Raw genomic sequence first — 18220 nt, forward strand, 5'->3', positions numbered from 1 at the left:
GGCCCGTCCTTGTCGCATCATCTCCCCGGCTGGTCGGCACGTCTCGTATTAACGGAGACCTGTCCTTCGCCGGTTCCGCAGACAGGGAATACATCCCCCCCCCCTCTCTCCCCCTCGAGAACAGGAGGATCGCGGGCTCGATTCAAGACTGTTCGTCCGTTCGGACTGTTTATCCATCGTGGCTTGCGATAGCCTCCTTTCGCTCATTACCCTTATATAGATACCAAACGACCTATAGCATCTCCATGATTTCTTGGCTGACGACTCCCCGTCCTGTGCAACCGGTCAGTCCCGCTGATCGTGAAATACGATGACGCTCTTCAGTCCGACCACGATTCTCGTGGGCTTCCTTTTCTTATACCTCCTATCCTTCCTTATATTCGCCATTGTCCGAATTGCGACCGGAGTCTCCATCCAGCGAATAGGATACCTCTCTCTCCGTCGAATTACCTATGTCCCGAAAGATGGCGTGCAGATCGAACTCCGTGGCCTCGGGCTGTCCTTACATCCACCGTCATTTGCGCAACCTACATGGCTCAGTCTCAAGCTCACAGAGCTCAAAGTGACGCTGGATCCGTCAGTTTTGGGAAAAGCTCGCAAACCAGTGAACAGACCCGATGTCTTGGAGCCGCAGAGTCCTTCGGAGGACGATGATTCGAACAAGGAAAGCACGGAAACGGCTGGGCACAACGCTAAGCAGCGGAGTAAGACTTGGAAGAGCTTGATGCGCATCAAGGAGCAAGTGAAACAGTTACATCGGAAAATTCATTGGTTGAAGTTGGTGGATGTCGTGGCCGTCAATACTACCATCAATATTGTCGAAGCTGGTCAGATACAAGTGGGATCGCTGTCCCTGGGAGTCGATACCAGGCGCAAAATGGTCGATCGAGGCACTTTGTATCGGTCTGGGAAAACCGATGCTAGCGAACAGAAGCCCGCTGAGTGGATCATGAACGTTCAGAATGTGCTCCTGGCCGTTGATGGAGGCGAATCGACCGAAGTGCTGGACAATATTCGCGTGCATATACATGGCCTTCTCCATAAAGAACTGGATGGTCTCAGAGATGCTTCGATAGCTCTCAAGGTTGGAAGGATGCATGTTCCGTACGACGACTTGATGACATTCATGCAGCGCGTCAAGAAATCCAAGCAGTCGCCGAAAGAGCCTGTGGATAGCAACAACACTGACGACGAGATGTCGTTTGCTGACTTTGTCGAAGAACTTGATCAACCTGGGAGTAGGGATGACTCAATTGTACAGACCGTCGCAGATTCGAAAGAGTTTGCCGGTTCTATACTACGCGGCATACAAGGGATCCAGGTGGCGCTGAGCTTTTTCCGCCTGTCTCGGGCTTTTCAACCGTCGTCCGAAAAGCAAAGTCCAATATTTCTCAACGTCGTTTCTCACGAGATAGGCATCGACTTACACCGAATGGATCAGCAGAGTCCTGCCCATCGGATGTACTTTCAGCGCAAGGACGTCGCGCATCAGGCTCTTCTTGCCGCCATCTCTCTCTCGGTCAGCTTGGACGATGGCTCAGGTGAAAGCGACAACATACTCTACATCCCGATGGCCACAACCACGATAAAGACCACTCTTCCTTCCAAAACCATCAGCTCCTTTGACGACTACAACCCGGAGGAGCGCAACACTAATATTCTGTTTGCCAATTTGGTGGTTACCTCACCTTCCCTTGATCTTGAGCCAAGGCAGGTTTCTAGACTCCTCGGCTTGTCGCAGTCCCGCAGGCCATCACCCAGAGGCAAAAAAAGAGACAATAATCGCTTGATATCGCGATTGCTTCCCAAAGCAAGCATCAAAGTATCCATTCACGAGCCGGTGGTTAGATTTGTTCTGCCGATTACCAGCCCGGATCGAACCTCCAATGATGACTACAATCTTCTCATATCCTCAATATCTGCGATTTCGCTCGATATCGAGTCTTCGCACTCCTCAGAAGGTGGAGTGCATTACTCATTGTCTTCAATTTATCGGGTGGCTTCGCACAAATTATATTACCAGACACCATCTGGTATTAAACATAACCTCCTCACAACTGAGTCATTAGAGTTCAAGGTTCTATTGAGTGCTTCTCCAGAGGTACGCGTGATGGCATCAGGTAATCTAAATACCGCCTCCGCGCACATGGTCAATGATGAAGTGAATCGCGGAATCTACGAGGTCATTGAGCAATTCCGCGCTCATACCAAGCATAAGAGAACGGTGTCTATGTCCGTCGAAGAGCGGAAGCCCAGTGTTCTGAGGCGTGTCCCCCCATGGCTCCTTAGGTTCCAGTTTGAGGCCACTGGCCTTAGCTTGGAGATTGCCGGTGTTGATGCCAGTGTCTCATCGCTATCTCGTGGTGTCTCGTTTCAGCTGCAATCATGGACCGCAGACTATAAGGCCCAGAAGTCTGAGCCGATTGCTGTCAGCTTCTCAAGGCGACGTACGCCTAGTCATTCAACAATAGGTGATGAGTCGTCCTTCAAATTTCCTACCTCACCCCCAAGGCAGAAGCTAGGCGTCGCTGCCGATGGCCGTCGACTTGCTATTCATGTCCGTGGCTTTGAAGGATTCGTGATTGAATCAGAAGACTTTCTGGAGGCTGAACCTTTCTTCTCCCTTCCGAGGTTCGAGGTTGCTTTGAGCACTATGAGCGATCGCCTCGGACCGATTTTCAACATCAATTCTGTCTTCAAAGGGGTGTACCTCCAGTATTCGCTCTACCGGTATTACTGTCTTGGGGTTGCTGTTTCTGTGCTTAAGAACGCTTTCATGCGTAGGACATCCGGAAATCAAGACCAAGAAGCATCCCAGGGTCTGAACGGCTTCTCTCCTCCGTCGTCACGGGCTTCTTCCAGAGGCGAGCTTGTCACCGTCGATGTGAGGGCAACAGTCATTCAAGTCAAGACCTTCCTCCCTGCGGATCCCCCAATGTTGCTGCAGATCTACGGGCTCACAGGGGGGTCTCACCGCCTCTCTACTCCTTTTGTTCGAGCTCATTTGGTACGATTGCACGCCGAAGCTCCCAAACTCAAAGGGATCTGGGCTAGAATAATAAGCATGAACAATGTCAGGCTTGACTTGCGCAAGATGAAAATCAAGCAGGGCACGAGCATGGTTGAGCAGAAATCAATCGATGTTTGGGCGGACTTCATCCGACTTGGAGTTCCGCATCATATGGTCATGCATCGCATCTTTGACAACTTCATCAACACGTCTAAGGCACTCAAGCAACTTCATCAACGATTTAAGGGTCATTCGGCTGAGTTTGGAGCAGCAAGAGATCCGGAAGACCCGAAGAAAGTGCCTAGGATCTCCTTGCGCAGCAAAGCATTACTCTTTGAGATGGAAGATGATGCTTTTGAATGGAAGCTTGGGTGCATCTACCGCACTGGTTTACTGGAGCAGCGTCAGCGCCTGGCGAGGGAAGAGGCGTTTGAATTGAAATTGCAGAAGATCAAGGAGACAGATCAGCGACGCACTTCATCCAGGCTCCGTACCAGGTCAAGCCACCGGACCCTTCGCAGTGAACGCCAAAGTGAGGAAAGAAGGAGAAGTAGGAGTGCCGATGCAAAGCCGCGGAAGAGCTTGAATGATGACAAACGTGGACGGGACAGGAAGTTCCGTTATGATACGGAAGGTGCTGCTTGTCTATCGTGCGAATCCAAAATCTCTGCCGAAAACGCGTGGTACCGGCTTCAGGAGCACAACGCCCGATCCTGGAAATCAAAGATTGACTCCGCGCTACGGTTCCAGGGTACGTCGATCAGGGAGGTGAGAAACCTCTTCTCCGGCGCGGACGAACCGCCCGAAGACGTACAAGAGACAGAAACTGTCCTGTCAATCCCAAATCGACCTGCTATATTGTCGGCTCTGATAAGTGACATCAATCTTGTGATCGACAAGCCGTCTTTTCCTCTGGAAGATTATCCCAAGTTCCTCAACAGCATTGGTAAAGGCATGCCAATGTCAATGAAGTATGCTTTGCTTGTTCCCATGAGCATTCAGTTGGACATGGGAGAAGCTCGGGTCAACCTCAGAGATTATCCACTGGACCTCTTGCATATCCCGGCACTTCGGCCCGGACAATCCCCAAGATTGTCAAGCTGGTCCCTGCGGACCAATTTCGTGATTGCCGAGGAGTACCGCGATCATAAATCTGCTAGACAGGTCAAGTTGGAGTTGGTCCCTTCAACAGAACTATCAGATGGGTCGATAAGTCCGCCTTTCGCCATCGAAGTCTGGCGATCTGTTTCTCCTGTGAAGACATACTCGGACCCCACCTTCGAAATCAATACCAGTCTGCCCACAAGCATTTCCTGGGGCATGTCTTATCAGCCCGTTATTCAGGACATGATGAAGATAATTGAAGGTTTCACAAAGACCGAGATCGATCCGTCTGATAGAGTGGGCTTCTGGGACAAGATCAGATTGAGTTTCCACTCGCGAATTAAGGTAGTATGGAAGGAGGACGGAGACGTCCATCTCCGTCTCAAAGGATCGCGTGACCCATACGTTGTTACTGGATTTGGTGGTGGATTCGTAATGTGTTGGCGCAAGGATGTGAAATGGGAGATCCATACCAGCGATGATCCAATGGAGTTCATGAGCGTTACGAGTGGGGAGTACGTGCTGGCAATACCCGACTACAGCCACGAGGCACGATATATGGCCGAGGCTACGGCCCAGGATCTAGAAACGACATCGTCTTCCAGCGATCTGAAGAATGCGGCTCACTTCAAGAAAGTCGTTATGAAGCTATCGGGTGACGTGCGTCTGGTTGCTGGCTTAGTATTCGAGCGGAACGTCAACGAGAATGAACGGTCATTCCAGTTCAGACCTCACTATGATGTTGTCCTTCAAAATCCCCTCCTCATTGACCCAGCACATAAAGAGGTAAGCTATGTGTCCTGAATTTTGCAAGGTTCAAAGTTAAACTGTCAACAGGACTATGACGCCTACCGCGGCTTCCGCAGTAACCACATTCATCTATCGATCTCTGTCATTGCACCGGTCAGCAGGAATTGGTCTGTTGACTCCGTCCAGCCGTCTGCAAGCTATAATACCGTGCATCTGAGTCCCCGCTTCTTTACACATTTCTTCAATTGGTGGTCTCTATTCTCCGGCGTTATGTCATTGCCAGTTCGACAAGGACCGCTGTGGCCTGGTGTCACAAAAACGAGCAAGAAGTTCAACCGTCATTTAGCGACGGTCAAGTACAAGCTACTCTTTGCTCCACTGTTTGTTGCCCATATCTATAAGCACAAGGATCGCGAAGACTACGCGGAAGATGTCGTGACGGCCACCGGCATCAAAGTTCGACTGGACAGTCTCAAGCTTGATGTTCACCAAAGACGGGAACACGTCAAAACTCAGGCCAAGGGTCGCTTGAAGCAAACCAAGGCGAGCGCGATGCGGATCAATCAGGCACAACTGGATCTGCAGGCCGCAGACTTTCGTGCTGTTTCCGCCAGCATTGAAGGCACAAATTTCGATGACATCGAGAAAAATAGGGATGATATCCTGTCCTCCTTCCAACAGCCTGTCGCATCGGTGGACTTGTCTCGGTTCACGATCCCTGATCAGAATCTTGACTGGATAGACATGGACGATTTCGTGGAATTGGACTGGATACTGCCTCAGGAGTCGAACCCTCGGACCCAGATCTTGCCTCTGGCATTCACGCCACGCTTCACGTACTTCCGCCAAACTGACCATGGGCAGACAGTACCAGATGAGACTGGATATAGCTCATTTGGTGACGAACCGACCCATATTTGTGTGATGTCTGAGAACAATGAGCCTCGTCGAGTGCAAATGGAGTTGATTAGAGATCGCCTGGTCTCCGTCGAGGCTCAGATGCGTGATTGCAACCGGGCCATTGGTGAGCAGGAACTTCGCATGGCGAAGGAGGTAGATCATGATTCCGAGTTAAGGAAGCAGCACGCCGACTATCTGAGACAAGCAGAAACATTGACACGGAGACGAGCGTTCCTTACAGGTGGCCTGCAACGCATTGAAAGGCTGATAGCCCGGGAGGAGAGGCATCCAGTGGAAAAAAGCCCGGAAGCCTTCGCCAATGACAGCGCTTCTAAGATGGGAATCGACTCAGATTCAACAAGTGATGCTCGGGACGCCGATATGGACGGACTCTACTCGGGCCCTGATGACGAATTGGCAAGCGATTTCAACAATCGGTTCATCATTCACAATGTTCAACTCAAGTGGAACAATTCGTTGAGGAACATCATGCTTCGTTACATCCACCAAGTAAGCCAGAGACGGGGTTTCGTGTACTACATGTCTCGGCGGGCAGTTAAGTTCATCCTCGATATCGTCGACGAGCAGAACAAGAACAAGCAAAAGCACTCGAAACTGTTCCGGACAGCATCGAGACGTCCCTCGGATGCTCGAGGCCTCGTGGATAGCGAGGATGATGACAGTGTCGAAGATCGCATTGAGCAGCTGTTGAACGATGCCAAACGCTTTGTGAGCGCCGAAGAACAGGAGAACCAGGAGCAGAGAAAGCCGAGCACTCCTACATCGGAGGGCTCCAGCGAAAATATTGCGCCAGAATTCACACCTCAAAACAGTTATCATCTGCGGCTCATCGCCCCTCAAATCCAGCTCCAGAGTGAAAAGAACCAGAAATCAGTGTTGCTGGTCGCCGCTAAAGGGATGCAACTGCAGGTCATCTCTATCATGGACAAAGAGCGGGTGTCTGATGATGTTAGCGGTCTGGTTCAACGTCGCTTCTCCCTTTGCATGGACGGAGCCCAGTTCTTCGTGGCCACACAGAAGAATCTAATGAACCACCTCCAGTTCTATGCAGGAAACAAATATGGCAATTCACCAGGTTCAGCGTGGCCACCTTGGTTGACCCTAGAAGCAGTCTTCGACTTTGAGTTGAATCCCTTTGGCTTCTCGAGGATTATTCAGAAGACTTCGGCGAGCTTGCGATATGACAAGTACAACAACCTTCGTCTAAAGTACAACGAGGAAGTGGCCAAGGGCCAACCAGGGCAACCTCTCAACATTGAAGAGCAGGAGCCGAGGATGGATCACATCAGTGTTGATTTCCCTCACTTCAGAGCCATCTGTGACTCGGCTGAGTATTATTCGATGTATATTATCGTTCTGGACCTCCTTCTCTATAGTGAACCACTGGAAAAGGTCCGCAATGAACGCTTGGAGAGGATCATGCTCACGTCCGATTTCAGTGACTTGAGGGGTGCTCCGGAGATGGTATTTAAACTCCAAGCCCGCATTCGACAACTAGAGGAGATCAAAGAGCATTTCCAGATCCATGCCAAGTATTTGGACAAGCAAGGCTGGGAAGATCGCTTGATCCTTGAGAAAGACCTTACTCAATGCGAGGACGAGCTGTTCTTCCTGATGAAAGCCATCACAAGCTCCCAAAGAAAGATTGACCCGACCATGTCGAAAGCGAATGGAGTCCTTCGCTGGAATATCTCGGCCAGTGAGGTTGTGTGGCATTTGATGAAGGATCAGTCCGAACCATTGGTTGAATTTCAGCTGAGGAATGCTGCTTATGATCGTACTGACAATAGTGACGGTTCGAACCATAATGAAGTTGCGGTCGAGCGATTGTATGGCTTGAATCTGCTTCCAGATGCGATCTATCCCCAGATCATCGTTCCTTACCTTGACCAAGCTCGCAGTCTCGACGGGCCGGATGATTATATGATCAAGGTCAAGTGGCACATGCTCGAGGCAGTTGCTGGCATACCAGTCGTGGACGATTTCGAAGTTTCTCTTTTCCCTCTCAAGGTTCAATTGGAGCAGGTGCTCGGCCAGAAGGTATTTGAGTACATGTTTCCTAATGTTGGGTCAACCGCTTTCGAAAATGGCGGGTTTTCACCCTTCATGATCAAAAACATGAAGCCTATCGATGGTTCATCTGACTCCGAGGAGGAGGAACGCCCAAAGACATCCCCTGGACTTGAACAGATCGATATGTCGACAGACGATTTGTCCTTGAAGGGGTCCGGGGCCATTGAATTAAGACTCCAGCCCACGCTTTCTCTGGCGGAGGAGGCTAGGCCTCGATCGCAGCATCGCCATCTCAAGGGCCTTGCACTGACTCCTATTCACAAGGATAAAGATCCAAATCTTTTGATGCGCCCGTCGACGAGCGGGGCGTTGAGCAAGAAGAGATCAGTCGACAGCCTACGCATGTTGTCAAGACAGCCCACAGAGAAGTCGCTAGTCAACACTGCCGGAACGAATTCCACTGGCGACGAAAAGTCAAAGAAATTCGCTCTTGGAAGACCCAGCAAAGGCAAATCCAAGGAGACTCCGGATGACCTGGCTCAGATGATGTCACGTGCATCGAACTATATGACGTTGGCTCATGTCAAGGTGCACGACGTGGTGCTCTGCCTGAGTTACAAAGGCAAGGGTGACCACAATCTGGAGGATCTTCATGACTTCGTCTTCCGATTGCCGGTGCTTGAGTATCAGAATAAGACATGGTCGAACCTGGATCTGGCTCTGCGCCTCAAGAAGGACGTTATCAAGGCTCTTATCTCGCATGCACCTGCGATTCTTGGCAACAAGTTCTCTCATCATCGACCTTCCAAACAGCAGCAGCAACAACAGAAGCGGTATCGCGAGCTTGTAAGCTCATCCCAGCTTCTACATAATTCAGACAGTGTTGTGCAATCGATGTCTGAGAAAGCCAGTAGCCTGGCCAGTGTCGACTCAAACAGTGAATATTCGGAGTCACAACGCTCCGGACATTCGGGGACTTTGCCGCTTGCGCGGTCAAACTCACTCGGGTCTAGCATGCTCAGCATTAATGAACCGAGTGGGGTGATCTCTGATTCTCGGTCGGCGAGCGAGGTTGATGTGGATGCTCGTTGGGAAGTATGTACTGCCCGAAGTCAATCAGTATTGAGAAACCTTGCTGACTGGTCATGTAGCAATCTCGCCGACTTGTCAATCCTCCCAGCAGACCAATGACGTCGGGCCAAGCTCTGCCTCGGTCTCAGACCACCAAGCTCTGGGATGGACCGGAAGAAAAGTAAGCTTATATGAACTGTACGGAACACATTTTTGGGCGAAACTGATTCTTTCGTAGTAGTTCCAGCCACAAGACCGCATCAATCCGCAACTTTGGCCGCAAACTAATGCCTTCTCGGAAATAGTCTCCCTGCTTCATAGCGGAAGGCATACATTCGAACATCACACCCCTTCCAGGATCCCTTATTTCATTATCCTGTTCTCCTTGTTAAGACCTCGCTTGTTGCACATTCCTGACCTTGCATTTGCCATGTGATACCCTCAATGCAGTGGGTCGTATATAGGCGTCGGCACATCGGTATGCTTTTCTTGCCATGGAGTCCGTTCATAATACCAGGAGTTTATCTGGGGATCTTTGTTGTTGTTTCCCGCCCCCTGATTTTGCCATCCATCCTTGTTGATTTTCTCTCCCCGCACAAAACCTCTATTTAACCCTAATCTCTTCTCTCTTCGAAAATATATTTTCTGCATGTACCATTCTTGTTCTTTCTTTTTTTTTTTCAGACCCTAGACGCTAATCGCAAGTGTATATCCTTTGCATGTGCAGGGTTATGTTTACGGCCGTCTACGGGATTGCATTTGTGGGTGATGCGCGATATGAGCGCATTGAACATATGGTGTGTGGTATAATTTTGTGGGTATATCAGGATAGACGGTGCAATAAAAAGGTACTCTGGGTCAATACTATTTATTTCTGCCATGATATACAGTTCTTCATGATACGCGATGTTCAGAAATCTCCTTGCCCATGACGGTTTGGGGCTGTTGGCACTGCGTTCCTCTATGGGATGTTGCGTAGCAAGTGACTCTATAGCAGCCCCCCCTCCCCCCTCCCAACTTGGTCTGACCAATGCATGTCGATACTACTCCTCTCTTCCTACCCCAACCATCCCCAACGCCACCTCACTCAACCCCCGAAGCTGCTTCCACCTCTCCAGCAACATCTCAAGTCTACCCCGCTCCCACTCCAGAGACCACACGGCGGCCGGGGAGGACACAACAGCCAGAGCAGCAGTACTCCCATCATCCTTCCCCTCTACACTTTCACCTCCGTCCCCCACGCAGCCCCGCAAATCATCTCGGGCTATCATCGCCTCCTCAATCCGCCCGATCACCGCCTCGCATTCCCCCCGATACACCTCGATCCACCCCCGAACCACCTCCGTGGCCTGTTCGCCCGAGAACCCCCGCCGCGAGCGCCCCGTGATCCAGAGTTTCCAGTCGCGGCGGCTCATGGTTTTCAGGGCGGCTGCTGCTTGGATGTTTCTGGGGATGGTTGAGATTTGGGATGTGAGTTCGAAGTTTCTGAGGTGGGTGGTTAGCTTTCCCCCTCTTTTTGTTTTGCGGGTATCAAGATGGATGGGGGGATGGTCTTACCCGAATAAATCCTGCCCGATGAGGTCTTTCTTTTGCTCGATGGTGAGGTCTTGGAAGATGATATCGTCGAGGTAGATGCTATCTGAGGGGTTGGTGGGGAGGAAGAAGCCATCTTTTTTATCTTTGGTTAGATTGTGTCTCTTTCAAGGGGGTCGGACTAGGGGCTAAGTTAAGGGCTAGGGAAGGGGGACAGCATACATTCGACGAAGAGGAAGTCGTTGGAGTGGGAGCCGTAACTCATGAAGATTTCTTCGTTTTGGTCTATTTTTTTTGGGATGTTTGTTGTTAGATTGTGTGGTTTCTTGTAGTTTGGTGGTGAAGAAGAAGGAAAAGAAGAAGAAGGAGAAGAAGAAGAAGGTGTTCGTGTTGTTGTGGGGGCTGCGTACCGTATTGTCGGGTTGCTTTGAAGAGGTAGTTCTCGCCGGTCCAGATGACTTCGCATGCCTGTTTCGATAAAGAATGTCAGGTGTTTGGTGAGGTAGAGGTAGGTGTTGGGTTGGGTTGGGTTTGGCTTGAGTGCGTAAGGGCTGGCTGGCTGGCTGGCTGGCTGGCTGGCTGGCTTACCGCATCGTCGTCGTGGTTGAAGTAATCCGCAAAAGGGACCATGGCGATAGCATCGTTCCAGTCCTCCGGCTCCGCTTTACCCGGAGAGACATAGTAGAAGCTCCGCGAGTTGATGATGAACCAGTAGTAGGCGAACGTGCTCCAGTCAATCTCGGGGTATACGGTGCGCACATGTGCCCATGCGGCCTGCAGCCGGTTCTCCTGCTGGATAAGCAGGTTCTGGTATCTGGTTTCGTAGTCTACGCCTACTGGTTCTTTCTGGAAGGTATTCCAGAGTCCGGAGATTGAGGGGGGTAGAAGGCTTGATAGTGCTGCTGACGAGGAAGACTCGCTGCTGCTGTCGCCTGCTGCTTTCTCGAAGGCGGAATTGGACCGGCGGAGATGCTCCGGCCAGAGCACGGGCATAGTGTCCTCGAACTCGCGGAAGTTGGGCCAGACCTTGCGCCAGGGCTCCAGCTCCTTGAGTAAGGCGGCGTCTCCGTGGCTGAGAAATGCAGCGAGAATGCAGTGGATGGATGAGCCTGAGGGGAATTGCTCCACGAATGATGAGGGGATGGAGTCGATGGTCAGCATTGCTGATACGGGCACGCTGAGCATGACCTCATTCTCCTGCAGCTGTATTAGCATTAACCAGAAAGAGTGGGCACGATTCATCGATCATGGGGGTCTTTAGGGTATGGGGTATAATACATACTTCTATCGTCCGCGTCGCTTTCATGCCCAGGCGTCGGCCGGGGAATCGCGCTGGAGTGATGCCGTTTATCGTCACGCCTTGGGACTTGGCCCATTGCATGAACGCAACATGTTCCTCGCCGGGAGACTCGTCCGTTGCCATCGTCAGTCTGTCCTCTAGCCACTTTTACCGCTGTGTATGTCGAATCGATCTTAAACAAGACATTGCGTGGATGCTTGTAGTTCTTCACGGCGCGATTAGGTAAGCGACATACGAGAGCGTTCCTGCCTGAGGCCTGCAAGCAGCTCCGCAGACCTGCCCGTGCAGATTCGATATCCGCATCAAATCCAAGGCTTCTTGCGCGCAATCTTTTTTTTTTTATGTTTTCTTGTGGTCGACATTGCGAAACACAGTCTCCCCCTCCTCCCCCTTCTCGCCTTCATCTCACAACATATCCACAATGACCGACCCAGCCACCACCCCGCAAACCGCGCCGGACGCAAAGATCGACCCCGCGGCCTCCCTCCGCTACTGGAACAGCGTGCCCGCCAACGCGAACGTGATGCTGGGCATGCTCGGCCAATACCCCTGGTACACGCGGATCGACCTCCGGGGCTCGAGGACCTTTCTGAACAAAGTCCGCCGCCTGATCCCCGACTGCCCGACGGAGGGCAAGCTCGCGCGCGGGGTCGACTGCGGCGCGGGCGTCGGCCGCGTCACCGCGGGCCTGCTCGCCCACGTCTGCACCACCGTCGACGCCGTCGAGCCCGTCGACAAGTTCATCCAGCTCATCCGCGACTCCTCCCTCAAGCGCGACGGCGTCGTCGGCGACATCTACACCTTGGGCTTGGAGGATTGGCACCCCGACAAGCGCTACGATCTGATCTGGACGCAGTTCTGCGTGGGCCATTTGACCGATAGGCAGCTGGCGGAGTACTTTGTCCGGTGTCGCGGGGCGCTGACGGAGACGGGCGTGCTGGTCGTCAAGGAGAATCAATCGACGGATCCCCGCGGGGAGGATATGTTCGATGAGGAGGATAGTAGTGTGACGCGCACGGATGAGAAGTTCCGGGCCCTGTTCAAGGACAGTGGGCTGGCGGTGGTGGCGTCGGAGTTGCAGTTGGGATTCCCCAAGAATTTTCGGCTGTTGCCGGTCAGGTTTTATGCGCTGAGGCCGGTTTGAGTGGTCAACCCTTGAGCGGGGTTGAGAAGAGATTATGAAGGGTTTGGGTGAAGGGCAAAGCATTGAGGTGGTTTCTCGGCTTGAAGGGTAGCTGGGATGGCTACAGCTGACTGGGTAGAGACGCCAATTGTCGACATCAGCCGATCTGGTTCCTGGCATTTGCTTCCGCCAGATGCTAGGGCCATTTGTGAGCCTGCCGCGGTAGTCGTCGTCGTGTCGACTACATCTGCACCTCGAGCGGCACATGGCATCCCCGTTACGGCACCTCTCGCTCATGTCACGATATATACGAGACTCGGCCTATGCGTGCATGTTTTCTAGGAAGTATTGACGATGGCACGAGTGCAACGAAGGAAGAACTCACCAGAACTGAGAGGATGGGTTGTTTGCTGCTGGCGGCAAAGTATATAATCTTGTACAATCTTGGTATTATGATTTCATTATCTAAAAGCAAACGTCCCAAGCCGAGAATAATAAGTCTAGGTATCCGAACACAAGGTGCAACTATCAACAAGTCGCTTTGAAAAAGAAGGAGGCTTGGGTATCTTTATGTACAGTAACATGTCGGCGCAGCCGTCGTAAATCTCATCATGAACATTTTTTCGTAATCTTCACGTTTGTGCAGTTGTTGGTTTGATGTGAACTTCAATAGTCCCTCATCCAAGCTCATCTTGAGTGTGCTCAGACTTGTCGAAGTCGGATGAAAGAACGCCGTTGTAATATGTCGAAGCAAATGTGGTTACGTCCAGGTAGACGGAGAAGTATCGCAACCCTGCAAGTGCTCAGGATTGAGCGGATGGGCTTGATGGCGCAGTTTCCTTTTCGCGGCCCCAAGGGAATAGATTCGGCAAACGGTCATGAACACTTTCGAGTCGTGTCCGAGCGGATGGCGCATTCGGGTCGTCGGTATACGCAATGCCTCCTTCACCGTGGTTTGCGCCCCACGATTGTCTTTCGCGTCGAAGATCACTCTGAACCCATGGGATAGTGATCAAAGTCCAAACTCCAGCCCAGGCGAATGGAAGCGTCCAGCCCAGCTTAAGAGGCTCATTAGTCATAATCGTCATACTGATGGGGTATGGACAGACTTACAGTATAGGCAACCGGCTCCTCCACGGTGAATATGATCGCGGTGATAGCGGCAGCGCATACGATGGATCCTCCGGTCCAGAAACAGTTCATCTGAAACAGCATACGGCGGAAGTACGGGCTGGAGAGGTACCGCGTGCGAAGGGCGTATCGATAAATCTGACCACCACCTCCATCCACGGCAACCACGTCTTCAATGAGCACATACAGGGCGGTGGGCATTGTTGAGCCTTTGGGCGTGGAGGAGATTCGGAACGGTGCTTTCACACCACATGCGCGCAGGATGTCAAGGGTGAGGTAGACACCACCAAAGTAGAACATAACGGTTGGGAGGACCATTGCAACGAGACGCACTAGTCATCCACTAATGTTAGCCGGAGTCAAAGGCACGACGAACTAAGATCAACTTACCATATGGCTCTTCTGGTACAGTTCCTCTGAGAGAGGTTAGCTGTTATCCAATATCCCTGCCGACTATGCCACTTACACAATCAACTCAATTGCGAGGATCAACCAAACGATAGTAAAGTTGATGTGGAAGAAGTCCAGCTGCATGACAGTCAGTATGACCCATAGCGTTGGCAAGCAAGTAACATACCCATCCTTTCGGTGCATTCAAGGGTCGAGCGCGAGAATCTTTGCGAAAGAGATTGTATAACCGATAGAAGTATTCGAAAACCGAGATACCTCCCAAGGACGCAGTCACAATACTGAAGACTGGACGGCAAAACAAATCAATAAAGATCGGGAGGGTCGGGAATGCGCAGGGAGACTGATAACTTACCGACGTTGTGAGAGAGGTCGGTGAGATACCATAGACACCAGTATAGGATGAGCGGTTGAGCCATTGTATCGATGATGAAGAGAATCCAGAAGAACGCGATCGACTTCTTCCTTGTGCGCAAAGAGTAAGGGAGCTGCGGAGGCTCTGAGGGCGCCGTCCCGGCGGTTGCTTCAGTATCATCCATGATGGGTGGCTAAAAGCGGCACGTAGTAGTCGGCTCAATCTGTCAATCAGTTGTTCTGTGATGTGATGGGTGTTTAGATTGATAAAGTGGCTTCCGAGACAATGCAAGGCATGGTGGGGTGGAAAAGGAGGATAGAAAGTAGTCTGGGTAGGAGAGCAGGTATCTCTCGAATCGAATGGGATGAGAGTAGAATGACTAGACTATATGGAGGTTCGAAAGGAGGCAGTGTTCAAAGGCGAAAAAGACCCCGGAAACGACGGGTTTAGGAAATTGTTTTTCCCCCTGCCCATTGAATTCGGCGAACCGAATGGCTTTTTTGGCTGGCCGCGATGCCTGACGTAACCCCGTCGCGGTGATGTCATCCGCCCGTTCCGTCACTCTTTATCTTTCTTACTTCTTCCTTCATTCCTTCACCAAACATCAACAGCATAAACAACCGGAACACTGCACATCCTTCAGTTGTAGACTTGGCTGATGTTATAAGAGCCACTGTTGTCTCACTCTATTGTGATTCTGTCTGGGAGGGTGCTGGGATCCAGGTTTCAACCCACAATGTCATCCCAGCGGTTCATCTGCTGGTCTGACCCGCCCACCACCGCGGGAATACGAGATTTGCCTCCCACGCTTACCGCTGGATATAATCCGTTCTACTATAGCTTTCGTCGAAGGATTGAAGATAAGAGTACGGGGTACTACGTGCACAATTTATTCTCGGATGGTCCAATATCCCTCCCATCCGATGCCCGGAGCTTTGAGCCACAGGATTAGGTATGTCTTTGATCATTGCAGCTCCACTTGGACCCTGGCCCGACCGGATGATCAGCAACCGATCGTCGGAATGCATGAAGTCATGCACAATTCTACCGGGCTGAGTAATTATGCACTATGCAGCTACTATACAAACAATAATAGCCGCCCTCAGAGCAAATGTTGAGGTAAAGGCACCTGAGTATATTTGTGTAGCTATAGTGACATGATACTTCCAACTGCAGGGTCTTGTACGCAGAAAAAGCTGGTGGGGCAAAGGTTCAGTTGCTATGAGTATTGCTTAAAGCGTGATACAGTATCAAACAAACAAGCATATTCCTTTTTCCCAAGTCGAGAGGGACATCAATAAATGAGCAATTTACTGTCCAGAATCATTCAGAGCCTACTTGATCAAGTTGCCTTCTGATCATAACCTGCCTTGCTTCTCCAATGTCCGTACAGTGTAACCCCTCAGCTTATCCCCTCCTCCACTTTCCCCCGTTCTCCAACCTACTACCGAGGTCAACGACCTAAGGCCTGTCTACCTTCCTCTCAAGTGCGTATCCAGCGACTCACGATGACATCAGAACGGAATCAAGAAGACCTAGAGCAAGAAGTTTTGCATCAGACCTACAGCTTCTTCAGCCCATGCCCCAATTCAAGCTCTAGCAAAATTAAAGGACGTACGCGGCTATTTTAATCAAGACCTGGGGTTCTAGATATCGAAACGCAGCCATGTCTACTTCAGACGACGACGGATGCAATACACCGTCCCACACTACTCTGGTCTCCAATACCGAGTCGGTCGAAGGTCCCTTGAGTTCAGGCATCGAATCATCATGTCCATGGCCAGGATGCAAATACATCATCCGCGAAACGGAGTCCAAACTCGTCATTGCGCTGAAAGATGGTGGTTTGGACTTGTACGCTCTGCCAACCAAAGAAACCGTGAACTACGACCTGGGGCTTTACTGGAATTGTGTCGAGAAAAACGACGGGTGGCTCGGCTTGAAAAACACTGTGTCCGGGGGGTTCATAGCACTTGCTAAATTCCCAAGCTTCAATGCGACCAATCTTGATCACACAATGAGACATTCATTTTGTGCTCGTCAACATCCAGATGGCGGCTACATACTTCTATTCAACGACACTGATGATGATACACTCGTGCCGATGAGGGCCTCGAATGAGATGTTGACGTGTCGTTATGGGAAAGTCACGAGATGGGAGTTCATCAAAGTTGATTCTCTCTGAGTCCACTTGAATTCGACCGGGCTGATCAATTCTGCTTCAAGATGTTGACATAAAACAACAGGCAGTGATAATGTTAACTTGCTCTTCGTTTCTGTGGGAAAAAAGACTACCGGTGTAAAGTCTGCAACTTGATTCGTAAATATGATGGCATGAGGTTGGATTTGAATTGTTTGTTGTTTTTCAAATGCCGGCTATTCCAGCTTGCTTAGGATAAGTTGAGATGACTATCTATCACTTTTCATGTACTACTGACCGACTAGAATCGACAAAATCATAGCCACCATTAAACAGAAATCAGCACAAAAACAGTATCTATATCCCATCAAAGCATATGAGACTAACCAGCGACTGCCAAAGCGCGGAGGTTATATTCCGACCCATACCCCGCTATGATTTCACATGGACGTGTGTATGTCCCGTCCAAACTCCCACTTCATCATTGAATCCCTATCCTTTGACTTGTCTACTGCCCACACCACGAAGCACGGGATAAACTTCCACCAGCACACAAGGAAACAGGAGCAAAGTCCGAGGTTAGAAGGGCAAAAGCCACAGCGAAGATCAACCTCTGACAATCTGAAATCCTTACTACGAGTGTGTAACGCATGCCTCACATCAAAATCTATAGAGATAAACACTCCAAACATGCTCATACATAGCTAAACTTACCGAGCTTGGCTGCTTTTGTTCGAAAACAGGATGTCCACGTCGGACGACCAAGGATGCGATACTCCAACTCATACGACTCCAGCCTCCATATATGCTGACTCAACCGGCCTTGCTTCGTTTGCGAGAATACAAACATACAAGCTGTCAACTTGTCCATGAAAAGGGGGAACATTTATCATCCACGAGCCCAGGTCCAACCTTGTCATCGCATTGAGCAATGGTGTCCTGGGCCTCTACCCGCAGAGAGAGGGCGGGAGCCGGGACACGGCTAATCACGACTTCGGGCCGTAGTGGAAGTGCATGGAGAATGAGAAGATGTGGCTCGGCTTCAAGAATACGGTGTCAGCTGCCTACATGGGACATAGCGACCGGCAGTCATGCTGGCGCTTCCAAGCCACACAGTTGTCTCACGGCGAAAGGGAATCGTTTTGCGCACGGCAACATCATGATGGCGGATATGTGCTCCTGGTCAAGCACGGGAGCGGGTTTCTACCTATGAAAGCCGGAGGAAAGGCTGCTACAGAGTTGGTGGTGGACAATGACCGGAAGTAAGGAACGAGGTGGCAGTTCATCCGAGTTGACTATCCTTGAGTTAACTCGGACAATTATGCCGATGTTCTGGGGCCGAGAGAAATGAGAGTCAAGAG

At 50.9% G+C, this 18220-nt stretch overlaps 5 protein-coding genes across 5 annotated transcripts; 3 read left to right on the forward strand and 2 right to left on the reverse strand.

Annotated features, from left to right (window-relative positions):
* Positions 1-149: 149 nt before the first annotated feature.
* Positions 150-9475, forward strand: BO72DRAFT_31262 (FMP27 family protein). The gene is made up of 4 exons (XM_040940518.1): positions 150-4900; positions 4952-8893; positions 8950-9050; positions 9111-9475. The coding sequence occupies exons 1-4, from the start codon at positions 311-313 to the stop codon at positions 9172-9174; spliced, it is 8697 nt and encodes a 2898-aa protein (XP_040803572.1). The 5' UTR covers positions 150-310; the 3' UTR covers positions 9175-9475.
* Positions 9476-9912: 437 nt separating this feature from the next.
* BO72DRAFT_525754 (ribosomal N-lysine methyltransferase) lies at positions 9913-11854 on the reverse strand (the record flags this gene model as incomplete). The annotated part of the gene is made up of 6 exons (XM_040949982.1): positions 11685-11854; positions 10991-11599; positions 10813-10870; positions 10625-10687; positions 10427-10538; positions 9913-10354 (listed from the first exon to the last, which is right to left on the reverse strand). Exons 1-6 carry the CDS (start codon positions 11823-11825, stop codon positions 9913-9915), a joined length of 1425 nt encoding a protein of 474 aa, XP_040803573.1. The 5' UTR covers positions 11826-11854.
* A 269-nt stretch (positions 11855-12123) lies between these two features.
* BO72DRAFT_424248 (N-terminal protein methyltransferase) lies at positions 12124-12846 on the forward strand (the record flags this gene model as incomplete). Its single annotated transcript, XM_040942870.1, has 1 exon — positions 12124-12846. The coding sequence occupies one exon, from the start codon at positions 12124-12126 to the stop codon at positions 12844-12846; it is 723 nt and encodes a 240-aa protein (XP_040803574.1).
* Positions 12847-13628: 782 nt separating this feature from the next.
* BO72DRAFT_372740 (uncharacterized protein) lies at positions 13629-14903 on the reverse strand (the record flags this gene model as incomplete). The annotated part of the gene is made up of 6 exons (XM_040941056.1): positions 13629-13883; positions 13939-14288; positions 14347-14372; positions 14423-14484; positions 14534-14652; positions 14720-14903. The coding sequence occupies 6 exons, from the start codon at positions 14901-14903 to the stop codon at positions 13629-13631; spliced, it is 996 nt and encodes a 331-aa protein (XP_040803575.1).
* A 1280-nt stretch (positions 14904-16183) lies between these two features.
* On the forward strand, positions 16184-18211 carry BO72DRAFT_504709 (uncharacterized protein). The gene is made up of 2 exons (XM_040949165.1): positions 16184-16631; positions 17871-18211. Exons 1-2 carry the CDS (start codon positions 16386-16388, stop codon positions 18123-18125), a joined length of 501 nt encoding a protein of 166 aa, XP_040803576.1. The 5' UTR covers positions 16184-16385; the 3' UTR covers positions 18126-18211.
* Positions 18212-18220: the final 9 nt, after the last annotated feature.

The sequence above is a fragment of the Aspergillus fijiensis genome, assembly GCF_003184825.1.
Source record: "Aspergillus fijiensis CBS 313.89 unplaced genomic scaffold BO72scaffold_12, whole genome shotgun sequence".
Classification (NCBI taxonomy): domain Eukaryota; kingdom Fungi; phylum Ascomycota; class Eurotiomycetes; order Eurotiales; family Aspergillaceae; genus Aspergillus; species Aspergillus fijiensis.

Bases quoted from the DNA above. Each gene is read 5' to 3' on its own strand.
- BO72DRAFT_31262 (XM_040940518.1), top strand. From the start codon at position 311: ATGACGCTCTTCAGTCCGACCACGATTCTCGTGGGCTTCCTTTTCTTA. The intron at 4,901-4,951 runs GTAAGCTATGTG...AACTGTCAACAG, and splicing joins TTGACCCAGCACATAAAGAG to GACTATGACGCCTACCGCGG. The intron at 9,051-9,110 runs GTAAGCTTATAT...CTTTCGTAGTAG, and splicing joins TGGGATGGACCGGAAGAAAA to TTCCAGCCACAAGACCGCAT.
- BO72DRAFT_504709 (XM_040949165.1), top strand. From the start codon at position 16,386: ATGTCTACTTCAGACGACGACGGATGCAATACACCGTCCCACACTACT. The intron at 16,632-17,870 runs GTCGAGAAAAAC...CCGTAGTGGAAG, and splicing joins TGGGGCTTTACTGGAATTGT to TGCATGGAGAATGAGAAGAT.